The sequence below is a fragment of the Plectropomus leopardus genome, chromosome 22 (genome assembly GCF_008729295.1).
Source record: "Plectropomus leopardus isolate mb chromosome 22, YSFRI_Pleo_2.0, whole genome shotgun sequence".
NCBI lineage: Eukaryota > Metazoa > Chordata > Actinopteri > Perciformes > Serranidae > Plectropomus > Plectropomus leopardus.
The window spans coordinates 918,641-931,870 of NC_056484.1; the positions used below are offsets into that span (position 1 = coordinate 918,641).

The 13,230-nt window shown below is 44.3% G+C and overlaps 1 protein-coding gene across 5 annotated transcripts in view; it reads right to left on the minus strand.

The window, feature by feature from the left end:
- Positions 1–13,230, minus strand: part of celf2 (cugbp, Elav-like family member 2) — a 277,136-nt gene that overhangs the window by 69,967 nt on the left and 193,939 nt on the right. For all 5 annotated transcript variants that reach the window (XM_042511588.1, XM_042511585.1, XM_042511584.1 and 2 more), the window contains one exon: positions 9,764–9,846. In XM_042511588.1, the coding sequence (XP_042367522.1) occupies positions 9,764–9,846 (83 nt within the window). The remainder of the gene's footprint in view (positions 1–9,763; positions 9,847–13,230) is intronic.

A 13,230-nucleotide genomic window follows, 5' to 3' on the forward strand; every position in this document is an offset into this window, starting at 1 on the left:
GAAACTCGACACTTCCGAAATGTTAACTGCTCCCAGGTTCAGGTTAACCCCCGACCGCCTCCACCCCCCACCGCCTCCTCCCCTGCGCCTCCGCCCGCCAACGTCTCCAGAAATGCCCGCATGCTTTAAAGTTCAGAGGTTGACTTCTCCTGGAGCCAGAGGACTAACTTAAGGTTCACGCTGAGAATAGGATGAGTGTGTGTCATGTAAGGAGTGTGTGAGTGTGTGAGTGCGTATGTGTGTGTGTGTGTGCGCGCCCTTTGCCAGCAGTTGGCACCTTCAAAGCAACAGCAAACTTCACATGACCAGAGTGTGTGTGCCAAAAACTGGGGAGTGCACATACTGTATAGCACCAAACACCGCCCTCTCTCTCTCTGTCTGTCACACTCACACACACACACACACACACACACACACACACACACGCACGCATGCAGACGGTGACCACACACACTTTCTCCTCCCTCTCTTCTGAAGGTGTGACGGTGAGCTGCTGGGTCAAAGTCAGGCAGATGGCCCTCGCAGTCGGGATTCAATATCAGTGACCGAGACCGTACGAGACAGAGACACACACACACACACACACACACACACACACACACACACACACACACACACACACACACACCACACACACACACACACACGTAGGTGTGTAGCATTCACGCTCAACCACAAAGGCGCCACAGCACACACATGACCTCCAGACGGTGATCATCAGTGATAACACAAAACACTCCTCAGCTACGTTCATAGAAACATCTTTAATTTACTTTAATTCCACTAAAACACGTTTGGCTGCATTTGTTGTATGAAAGGTGCGATACAAATAAACTTTATTATTGTTATTATTATTATTATTATTGTTATTATTATTATTATTATTATTTATTATTATTATTATTATTATTTAAGACAAACATTTAAAAACTGGTCAAACTAAACTGTGTTCGGGGATGTAGTTGTAATATATTTGTATGGCAGTGTTTTTGTTGCAAGTCTAAAACTGTAATAACCGCCAGGATTTTAAGACATTTGTAGGATTTCACAAAATTTACAGAAGTTTAGGATGTTCTAGGATTTTGGACACATTAGGTCTATGAATGTCAAGGTTCAAATAAAACACTTATCAGCGTCACAGTTCTGAGTCCTGCAGTGAGAGAGCAGCCGCAGTCTTACAGTCCATTATTTCTCGAGCGAGCTCACGAGTTCCCTTCAAAGGCGGCGGCGGTCCGACTCTGAAGACCACGGGGGCTTTTGCATGAAAGAATAAGATTTCTCACATCATTGAAAATGATAATGCACATTATCACTTACAGTGTGCGCTCTATCTGCGGCCCTGTCCACCGACTCCAAATCATAAATGACCGATTAAATGACTTCTGTCTTTGGATTATAAATTGCTCCTTTTAAACCTTAACCTTGCTCCAGATCACACTCGCTTTGATGGCGGCCTTTGATGTGCCTCCGGTCGCACGAGCACACACAACCTCGCGCCTGTATTCTGGCAGCCGAGCGTCACTAATTATCTCGCCAGCAGAAAGGTAAGGGAGGTGGGGACCTGAGTGTGTGTGTGTGTGTGTGTGTGTGTGTGTGTGTGTGTGTGTGTGTGTGTGTGTGTGTGTGTGTGTGTGGTCTCAGTGCGACAGTAGCTTTTAATGAGCCCCACGCTTCTTATCAAGCTTGGCGCTCGACAAACGCTCTGATCCGCCCACATGGAGGACGGGGCTCGACTGATCGCGTCTGAAGCCCCCCCCCCCCTCGCTGGCGCCCTCCTCACACCCCGGTCACCCCCCCATCCTCCTCCCCTCCTCCTCCCCTCCCCTCCCCTCAGCCTCACTGTCAGAGAGAAATATCCTTGAGAGAAACTGTGAATCAAAGAGCTTTTCATCCTTTTTCACAAAGAGAAAGAGAGACGGGGAACGATGGAGAGAGAGATTCAACGGGACAAAAGAGATCGGGACGGAGAGAGGGGCAAGAGGCACACTCTGAGAAATAAAGGTGCTCACTAGAACCACCACATCCGGTTCTCCAGCTTTACTCTAAAATCTGACAAATCTGAGTAATCTAAGAAACTAATCACCTTGAAAATCGTGAATCAATATAACTGTGAGTCTTGATTTGAAAGTGATCGCCTTGAAAAATAAGTATAACAGACAGTCTTAGTTTATGTTAACTTTATCTCTTTTCTGAGCTCACACATACCTTTTTATTCTGCTGCTGCAAACTAGTCAGTCAAACTTGTGTTTTCTGGAACTTGCTAAAGAATCAGAACTCGCAGATCTTACTTCATCATCGGCTAAATCCTCTGTGTGATGATCAAGTTAAGTCAGATTAACTTGGTTTACTGAAGTCGCTAAAACTTAGAAATACCTTTTCCACCTAGAAACCACCCAGAGGGTTCGACCGAAAATCCTTTTATATTCCAAGGGTTTCGTCTGGAACCCACCCAGAAGATTGCATCTGGATCCCCTTCAGTAACTCAAGGGTTAAATCTAAAGTCCACCAAGGGGATTCTACAGAACCCTCTAGAATCTGAAGGGTTTCATCTAAAAAAATACCCAGTAGGTTCTATTGGGAACTGCATTAGCCAATGATCTCCCTCCCAATAATCATGGTTTTAGTTCTTAACAGAACCCTTTGTTCAAAACAGGGTTCTTTGGAAGCAGATGATTCTGGGTGGAACCTCAGCCCGTCAAGATGAACCTTTAGGAACCTTTATTTCTCAGAGTGCAGAGAGAGGGAGCGGAGGAAGTAAAGGAGTGGAGTTCTCCAAGCTGGAGGGCGCTCCAGAGGACACGTCCTAGATTTAGCTCCCTCCCTCCCTTCATCCTTCCATCTCTGTCCCCTCCTTCCTCCGCTCGGCTTCAGACGGAGAACGGCGGCCCCGGGGCCCCTGTCGGCGGGCACGGAGGAGGAGGTGGAGGGGGGGGGGGGGGGGGGGCGGCACGGGGCATTTAGACATCTGTCAGCCGCTAATGAAAGAGTTCAATTTAGTGGAAAATCTCAAACAACCTTGTCTGACGGGCTGACAGGCTTTAACTCGCCGCGTGGTGTTGTTGCTGCGCGGCGGCGTCGAGGAGGGTGGGCGTGTCTCCGGGTGGAGAGAGAAAAAAATGTAATGTAATAAAGTCAGACTGTGAAGGGACATATGCTGGTGTGCACATAAACGTGTGTGTGTGCGCTGCCAGTGTGTGTTGCCGACTCGTGCCGGGATGTGTGGATCAGTCCATGCAGCGGGGGTCGCGTCTTATGGCTTTAAATCGCTCCGGGGGTACAGGGCATGTTTTTTGCCGATAGATGGGTTACAGTGGGGGTTTAGTGTGTGTGTGTGTGTGCATTTATGTGTGTGTGTGTGCTTTTATGTGTGTGTTTGTGTGAATAGAAGAGACCTTGCTGGTGCTGTTAGAGCTGCAAAGATGAACACGTGGCTCTCCAGGCAACACATGCAGACACACACACACACACACACACACACACACACACACACACACACACACACACACACACACACACACACACACACAGTTTTTAGTCTCCACCCCCCCAGAGCTTCATTAGCAGGTCATTAGAAACGACTTCAGTGAAAGCTGTTGTTCTCCTGCTTCACTGCAAAGACTCGCTGTCGTACAGATGACTCATTATTTTTGTTTTCCGCTGAAATTGTTCATTTTATTTTCTGTAGTCGGATCCACCTGCTGATTGATGATCTGCTCGTAGAGACGCTTCGTTTTTACTGAGGGCGCATATTCAAAACTGAACACTTATTTATGGACTCTGGAAGCAGAAATGTTGAAATGTAGTGGTGTTATACGGCCTCGGTGTCCGAAACTGCCTCAAATGTTTTAAATGTTTTACACACACACACATATATATGTGTATATATATATATATATATATATATATATATATATATATATATAGTTTCAAAAGTAAGAATAGGCCTGAAGGACAGTTTCATTTATCGAAGGGGGGGTCGATGGACTGGGGGAAGATGCATAAAATGTTGGTCCCATACGATGTGTTCAAAGACGGTCAGAAATTTGAAAATCAAATGATAACTTCTGTTTTTACAGTTTCTGGCTATTGTCAATCACTAACTTTTGGGGATTTTTATTGTGGTGGACCTGCACCCTTGGAACACCAAAATTTTTAAAAGATTTTTTTTAAAATTATAATAATTAATTATAAAAAATGAATCTGAATTCCTTTGGAGCGTGAGGATTTCATCGAGATGACAGGAATTAGTTGATGGAGTGGCAGCTTGTTGATGCAGCTTTTTCTCCTGTGCTGAAGTTTACTGCTGCAGCAGCTGATAACGGCTCGGCACAGACAGAGTGGCGGTTTGGTGATTTGCAGGTGAAAAGACATGCAGGTAACTCTTAAACTGGGCTGAATTTCAAAATTCAGAAAAGCTTTGTTGTTAAATGTGCAGAGAACAAGTCGTACTGAATGAAGACATCCTGAGCTGCAACACTACCAAACGGCGCACGTCAAAACAGCTCCCCTAATTATTGAAGTGAAGAGCATCCCTCCCTTTGATCAGCACCACGGACAGCAACCAGAGCGCCAAATTTATCAACGCTAATCTAACATCCTGCCGAGAACTCAGACCACCACAGACTGATCTCCTTCCTTTACACGAGCCCCTGTAGACTCGGGTCCCCAGTGTCAATATGAAGCCACTGACTAGCTGTCCACAGTAGCCATCTACAGAACAAATAAACTATATTTAGAAATAATATTTAAAAAACGACTACAAAGCCAAGCAAAGTGACCAAAAAAGATACAAAATCACTCAAAAGACACACAAAATGACTACAAAGACACCAAAATATGACCAAATAAGGGACAAAATGACTTCAAATACACACTAAATGACCAAAAAGACACAAAATGACTCCAGAGAGATATAACATTACCTCAAAGAGGCACATAGGGACTAAAAAAAGAGAGCTAAAATGACCTCAAAGAGACACAACATGACTTTGAAGAAACAAGAATTGTTTGACATGCCTCCCACTTTCTGCAACACCCCCCCCCCCCCTCATAAATAACAAACAGTCCCTAATAATATAAAAAATGCTGGATCTAATTAGCTGTCATTCCACACAAACTTGTACCAGACTAAATGTACCGAATGTTAGATTTTACCACTTTCAACAAAAATACGTATTATTTTTCAGACTCTAGTGATTACATTTTAATGATAGCAGGTGTAAAGTATAATTTCTGTCAAATATTAAAAGGTTTAGGATTGCAATTCATAGTTAAAGTTAGAAAAATCAGGGTGTATCAGGTGCCAAGTGTATAAATAGCATAAAAACAGAGCTTGGACCCCAACAGAGGTCCGTGCTGAGCCCCAAACGTCCTCAAATCCTAGAAACGCTCCTGCATCACATTAACCACAGACGCCGTCCCTTCATTCCCTCCTAAAAACATGGCAGCCGTTCAACTGCTCCTGCCCTAAAACAACATGGCTGCCGGCTGGCGCTGCCAGTACCGGTGCCCTTTCCTCCAATTTGGCGCCCGTCCGGCTTTCCACTCTGATTGCATCTCTCCTGTTAGGGCGGCGTTTTGGAGGGAGAGGCAGAGCGAGGGCGGGGAACAGTGCCAATACAAACATTGTTCTGCCGGCTTTTTACAAGCCAGGAGAGTGGGGGAGTTAATAAGCAGGTATTGGTTTTTAACTGCGGCCCGTTTATTGCTTTGCCCTCGAGCGTGCTGGAGTGCTCTACTCCACCTTTTTCCTGTCCATCTCGCCATCGCCGCGCTCACCCCCCATTCAATTTCTCCTCTCTCCGTCAGCTCTCCCTTTTGTCTTGACTCGCCTCGCTCAGCAATTAATTCGCCGTCCTCATCATCTGTTTCTCTCGCTCTCTGGCTGACTTCTTCCCCTCACCTTTTTCCAGCATTTCTATTTTTAGCAGAGGTGGAGCCACGGCTGGATTACTGAGCGGGCCTACCGGGCACAGGCTCAGGGGGCCAAAGTGTCAGGGGCCCCCTGGCCTTTACCGACAAAATGTCACTTGAAGAAGCATCCACCAACCAGGAGGAGACTCAAAATGACAAAAAATAAACCTCGACCCGGTACAGAATGACTGAAAATACACACAACACTACCAAAAAAGACAAAAATTATCATAAAGAGAAACAAAATGACTTCAAACTGATACAAAATGCATTACAAAGAGACATAAATGACCAAATTAGGCACAAAATGAACACAAAATGAGCAGAAAAGACAAAAAAATGACCTCGAACTGATAAAAAATGACTACAGAGACACAAAATAACCTCAAAGAGACAGAAAATGACCTTAAAGAGACATAGCATAACCTCAAAGACACAAAATGACCTCAAAGAGACACAACATAACCTCAAAGAGACACAACATAACCTCAAAGACACAAAATGACCTCAAAGAGACACAAAATAACCTCAAAGAGACACAAAATAACCTCAAAGAGACACAAAATAACCTCAAAGAGACACAACATAACCTCAAATAGAGACAAAACTACCACATAAGAGGCACAACCACCACAAAGTGTGTGTTTTTGGCTCCTGTGCAGGAGAGGTTGTGGGGCCTTTTGCATGTCGGTGCCCGGGGGCCCATTGTCTCACGATCCGCCCATAGCTGCAGCCAGTTTACAAACACTATTAAAATATTTTTTTAAAAATCCGTAATGATCCGTCTGATGAGTGAGTGTTTTGCAGAGACCCGTGTGTATTTATCGTCCCCTTTATATTAGATTTAAAGCACATCCGCGTGTCAATACTGGACGTTTATTAAACTCGGATGTCGGACGGTCAGCGTCGTCCAGCTCTGGCGTGATGAATATGATGCGGGTTTAATTACGTCCATATTGTGCTGTTGATGGATGTCGTCTGGGCTTCGATGGACGGTTTTAATTTTCCCTGCTGGCAGAAGCTTTCCTGCACTGCCAAGAACAAAAATGAGTTTACTGGAGACCAGAATCTCCAGTGCTCCCAGTTAAACGTTTCATCTCACAGCCAGGGACCTGCAGCTTGTTACTTTGTAGTTTCAGTTTTCTGAAAATTATATTTTGGCTTTCAGCACAACCTCCGGTCTTTTCATTCAGACTATAAACAGACTGTTGGGTCTGTGAGGAAGATATGAAGACATTACTCAGGGGTGAAAAACTGTTTAAATTTAATGTTTAATTTGATCTGTTAAAGGTTGAAGATCCCTTGACTTTCACCATTTTAAATCTGGATCGACATCAGGCGACTTTCACAATAATTTAACCTTTGAAACCTGAGAAAATTGATTTGATTTCTTTAACATACTGGGGAAAAACATAATGAGCGACTTGGCATGAATGCACTACAACTTGCAAATTGCAAAAAAAAAGAAAAGATAAAATGGACTGGGACAGATTATTTTTTTTAGCACTGTCTTTAGGTCACTTTTTTTTGTTTACTTTTTCTTTTTTTTGTTGCTTTTTTAGGGTAATTTTTTGTTACATTTTTTACTAAATTCTTGCTAATTTTTGGGTCAATTTTTTTGTCAAATTGGTCGTTGCCCTCCCATCATTTTCAAAGAAATCTGCTCAGGCTTCAAAGGGTTCATCTGTCCCCCTCTGAAACCAAACTAACGCCTTTGCGAGCGACAATCGAAATGTGTTTGTATCTGACTTCAAAAAGGCCCAAACGGAGGAGGCAGATCGCGGTGCCGCAGGAGAGAGGAGCGGCGGGGAGGAGGGATGACCAGACAGAGCAGAGGGAGGGTGTTACGGTGTAGAAGAAGGCGATTTCATGTTGCTGTAATCCTGAAACTGCTGCCGTCTGTGTCCTCCCCGGGGCCGTTTCACACCTCCAACAAGGGATAAGTGACTAACTCTCCCTGCGCAGGAGAACCGAGCACATTTAACAGACTTATTCCACCAGCAATTAACACGCTGACTCCGTGCAAAACAACAAGCTTGACTCCGAATCGGGAACCCGAGCACAAATCCGGCGTACGGCTCCCCGCGGGATTCGCGGTATCCGCCCCGTCCTGCCCAGGAGGGCCGTGCGCTGATCCAACCGACAGAAGCGAGCGAGTGCAGGCGCTCCACTGATGAGGTTCCAGTTAGCCGGCGCAGCCAAGAGGAGAGGCGGGAAGCAGCCAAGAGCCCCGGCTGAGGGGATCTGGGGGCCGCTAAATATCCACCCAGGGCTAAAAGAGCGAGAGCGAGCTCCGGCCCACTTCCTCTATCGCTCTCCTGGGCCGCAGGAGGGAATGAGAGCGGAGGACGCAGCAGACGGAGATAAAGAAAGGCGCCAACACACACCTTTATACTCGAGCTAACGTCTCAAGATCTGCAGAAACGAGATGCAACAGAAAAACAGCCGAATCTAAGATGTTTCTGAGCTCATCAGAATGTTTTACCTCACAGCTGTTTGTCAACCAATCAGGTTACAGTTTACATCAGCGTCAGTCCTCATATGTAGCCATGACAACAGACGTCAAATATGGATGCTGCTGCGAAGAAATCAGGAATCAGGAATCAGGAATACTCAACCTGCTCTGCTTTGGGGGCCACTTTTGAAAAATGAGGCCAGGGGCCAATCGAAGCAGCCCCATGCATGTTTCTAGAATTTAGGAATGTTTCTCGGATTTTGCAACGCTTCTCAGATTTTAGGATGTTTCTAGGATTTTGGGACAGATTTCAGGGCATTTCTAGAGTTTTACATTGTGTCTTAAATTTAAAGGATTAAAGGACATTTCTGGGTTTTTAGGATGTTTGTAAGATTTTGGGGATTTTAGGATGTTTTAGGATTTTAGGACAGTGGTAGGGTTTGGGAAATTCATGGGATTTTAGGGCATTTCTAATCTAGGATATTTGTTGGATTTTGGGTGTTTTCTAAGATTTTAGGAGATTTCGGCCAGAAGTGTTTCTGCAGAACATTATGATGTCACAGTGAAACTGACTTTTGACCTTTTGGATATAAAACATCATCACTTCATACTTCCATCTGATTAAACATTAGTGCAAAGTTTTGTCATAATTACGGTATGATTTCATGAGTTTTTTTTCTGAGGTCACACTGACCTTGACCTTTGATCACCAAATTCTAATCAGTGTATTCTTCAATCCAAGTTATGTCACATTAAAAAAATAAAATAAAATCCCTAAATGTGTTCTGGAGATATCATTCACGAGAAACAGACAAAGGTCAAGGTCACTCTGACCTTAACCTTTGACCACCAACATCAACGCAGTTCACTGTTGAGTCCAAGTGGACGTTTGTGCCAAATTTGAAAAACTTCTCTCAAGGTGTTTTTAAGATATCACATTCACAAGAATGATCATGACCATCAATGTGACAACATAACGTGCGGAGGCATGAACATATTTTAGAAAATAACAATTGCAAAACTTACAGGCATTTAAAAAAAAAAAGCATCCAACATGACAGCGCGACAGCCAGTCTGCGTGCACATCACAGAGACTCTGAAGCTGAAGCAGCTAAATTCAGCCATCACTGAAATCGTGTTTTCAGTGAAAAAAAACGCTAAAACAAATCCACAGCGAATTCTCTCTTCACTTATCAACTCTGACAGTCAACTGCTCACCTGCTCACACTTTGAGTCACTCGGTCACTCACATGCTCACAAATGCTCTGTGGCAGCACACACACACACACGCACGCACACACACACACAGGTTGGGGTGGGTCGCCTCAGGCTGCTGCTGGAAGTGTGTGATTAGAGGAGAAAGTAGGCAGAGGAGAAACCAGGAAACACACTCACCCCTGTTAAGGTCTTTATGTTATGCAGTGCATTCTGGGCTTCAAGGGCAGCTTTCCTTGTGTAAAACGTGACAAAACAGCAGCCTGCGGAGAGAGAGAGAAAAAGAGAGAGAGGAGGAGGGGCGGTGAGCATGAGGAGCAACAAAGAGCATTTTCTCTATTCATCTGCTTGGCATCACCTGTCGACACTGGCAGACGCTGAGTGAATGTTAAGGACCGAACATCCGAGCGCGGAGGGAAAGAATGCTTTTGGATTTGTTTCAGCGCTGATGACTTGAGCCTCGAGGAAGTGTGCGCACACATGTACACACGCGCACACACACACACACACACACACACACACACACACACACTGAAGATTGAGAGGTGGTGGAGAGAGCGGCTGCCTCTTCATTAATCCTTGAGTAATCTCAACAGTTGCTGACTCACTCATTCACTAAAGAAAAGTATTTATTTACTGCTCATGCTTCCTCACTCACTCACCACATCACACAAAGAATCATTATTATTATTATTATTTTTTTAACCTTTTTTCTTGTGTTTTTGATTAAAAATCAAGACAATTGGTCCAGGTTTTAAAGGGTTAAAACAACCATATTTGTTGTATGTTGCCTAGGTGACACGCCCTCTACCTCCCAGCTCATGTACTGAGGTGCTTTAGAAACACTGATTTGATACACAAAAAACACACAGTAATTCAGTAATTAGTAAGTGTCTTTGTCTCTGTGGGTTTTTTTAAACTCATTTCTGGCATGTTGATGATTTGTGATATGTTGATAATATGGTGAATCTTGTGTGTATTTTGAAGTAACTAAACTAAACTAAACTAAACTAAACTAAAATTAAAATAAAATAAAATAATATAAAACAGAATAAAATAAAATAAAATGAAATAAAATATAACAAAACAAAACAAAATCAAATCAATTTGAAATAAATTAAAATAAAATATGTACAAATGTAACATATCTGTGACTTGCAGATGTACAATGCCAACATTTTCTTCTTGGGACTGGTCTGATAAAATCATATTTTAAATGCTAAAACAGAAAACCGGTTACTGAACTCAACATCATGTGAGAAAATGAACAGTCTGATTATCAGGCTACTAAAAGAAAATATTTTTTCGGTCCAAATTTAGCCCCGGATTACCCTCGCCTGCACTGAGTTGCTTACTCACGCAATCACTCCACCACACACGGAAACCGAACGTGCACCTGAACGCACGTGCACACACACAGTCGCAGAGGAGGAAGTAAAAAGGGAAGAAGGGAGAGAGCGTTTTCGCCTCTTCTTTAATCTGTGTGTAATCCCTGCAGAGTGAGGCTGAATCACCGCAGTTGTGGGTCATTCTCAGTCAGCACGCAAACCTGCACAGTCAGGCGAAAACCAGCAGGAGGAGATTTAGGCCGGACGCAGAGGTGGGACTCTGAACATTTACAGCAGCTGCTGTTTCATTACTGTCAAACAGCAGACGAGCGGCAGCACCGACTCGTGACACTTTGGACATTATTACCGGACAGCCACGGGGAAATTTAAAAACAAGACCGAAGAGGAGGAAGGACGGAGAAAAGAGTCTTTGATGAAATACGGAGGACAAATACGAAGCCCTGAGATTCCCGATGCATCATCAGGAGCGACGGAAACCTGTGCTTTCTAAGCGATGGCCTGACCTTAAGCAAAGCATCGATCTGAGACTGTACAGCTGCTTGTTTTCTCCCCCAAAATACATCTAATGGAAACACTTTGAAAAAACTCTGATTAATGGATACAAAAGTTTTTAATCTCCCATTAGATGGTATTTCAGGCAACTGGAAAAAGGCATATTTAGCAAAAAAAAATAGCAAAACTGCAATGAAAACACTGTTTAGTCTTTTCTCGGTCACATGCTGCTATGGCTTTGTGCTCATCAGTGGGAACTGGTTCCCTCACGATGCAGCGGAGCTACAAGAGCTGTTACTGCATCGCATCACATTTCTGGGATTTTAGCAAGTTTCCAGAGTTTTGGGACACTGAAGATTTCAGGACATTTTCTAGGATTTTAGGGAGAAGAGGTAAATGGAAATGACAAAACATCACATTCAGATGGAAAGCAAAATCATCAGTGTCCGCGGTTTGTTGGATCCATCCATCGCCCCTCCTGCCCAATCTAAAGGGAAGCTTCGTGCTCCTTATATCACGCCATCCGGCAGCGTGTCACGCAGACCCGACAGGTGACATTCAGGCGTATAATAACACCACTAACGCTTCTGTATGGCAAGGTTCTCAGCCGACGCCATCCAGTGGCATACCCTGCTGCCACAAAAGGTGGCATTTGGCGCCAAAAGCCCTGCAAATGAGGAAGTATTTGATGACTTTGGAATGCGAATAAAGCATGTCGGAAAGAGCCGAGTCCAAACAAACGGCTGGAGCAAACTGCAGTGACAAAATGTTGATTAATATTTGATCCGCGCTGTCTAGTTTGACAGTTTGACCGCAGTTCACGAGCCGTGATTGACAGCTGAGTTGTTTGTTGTTGTTAAAGTTCAAATAAAAGCTATAAAAGCTACCAGCTACAGCTTTCAGTCATGTTAATTTAGATCATTTGGTTAATCCGGCGGATCCACAGGTGAGCCGGCGCTCTGTCAGGCTTCAGCCTCTAACTCTTCCCTCCAGTAGCTGCAGGTGCATATGTTTGGACCTTCTGCCTCCAGCTTTGCTCATCTGCTCCTTTCGTTTTGTATTTATTTGTCCAGAAACGAGCCGGGCGCTCCATTGTTTACATCTGCTTTGTTGTCCTCTCCGTTGTGTTTATGGCACAAATCAGCTCAGTGTGAAGCGGGCGGACCGGTGGCGGCTTTGTTGCCCGTATCGCAGACATCGGCCCTGATGACACTTTGCCCTGCAGTGCATCTTAGTGAAATCCAACAGTGAGCATCTGGAGCAGATTTGGCATCCGAGTCCCAGAGTCCCTTTGATGGGGCTGCGAGCGTAATGGATGTGAGTTCCTGCGGCGTCCTCTGGGTGCCACGGCTGTTGAGGAGTTGGCCCTCAGCCTGGCGTCGGCGACGTGATTTGGTGTTGTGATTCAGCCGCTGCGGTGCCTGTGTATTAGCCGGGATATCTCCCAGCTTAGTGTTTTCCTCTACGACCCCCAGCGTGCACGGCGGCTCAGGGTGTCACTTCACTAAATCCACTATCAGTATTAATTTACCACCAAAGGTTTCACACCAGCTTCTACTAGTTAAAAGCGTGCAGATAAGACGGGAAATTAGTCACGACTGACAGAATATCACTGAGTGAAAAATTTTTTTACACAATTTATTCCATGTAGGTCACCAAACTGATTCAGCTTTCACACACAGAACTCAGCAGTGGCTTCCAAACACTGCAGATCTGTTTCGTCACTCCATTAGGAATTTGTTAAAAAAAAAATAGAAATTAAAAAAGTATGTATATATATATATATATGTATATATATATATATAT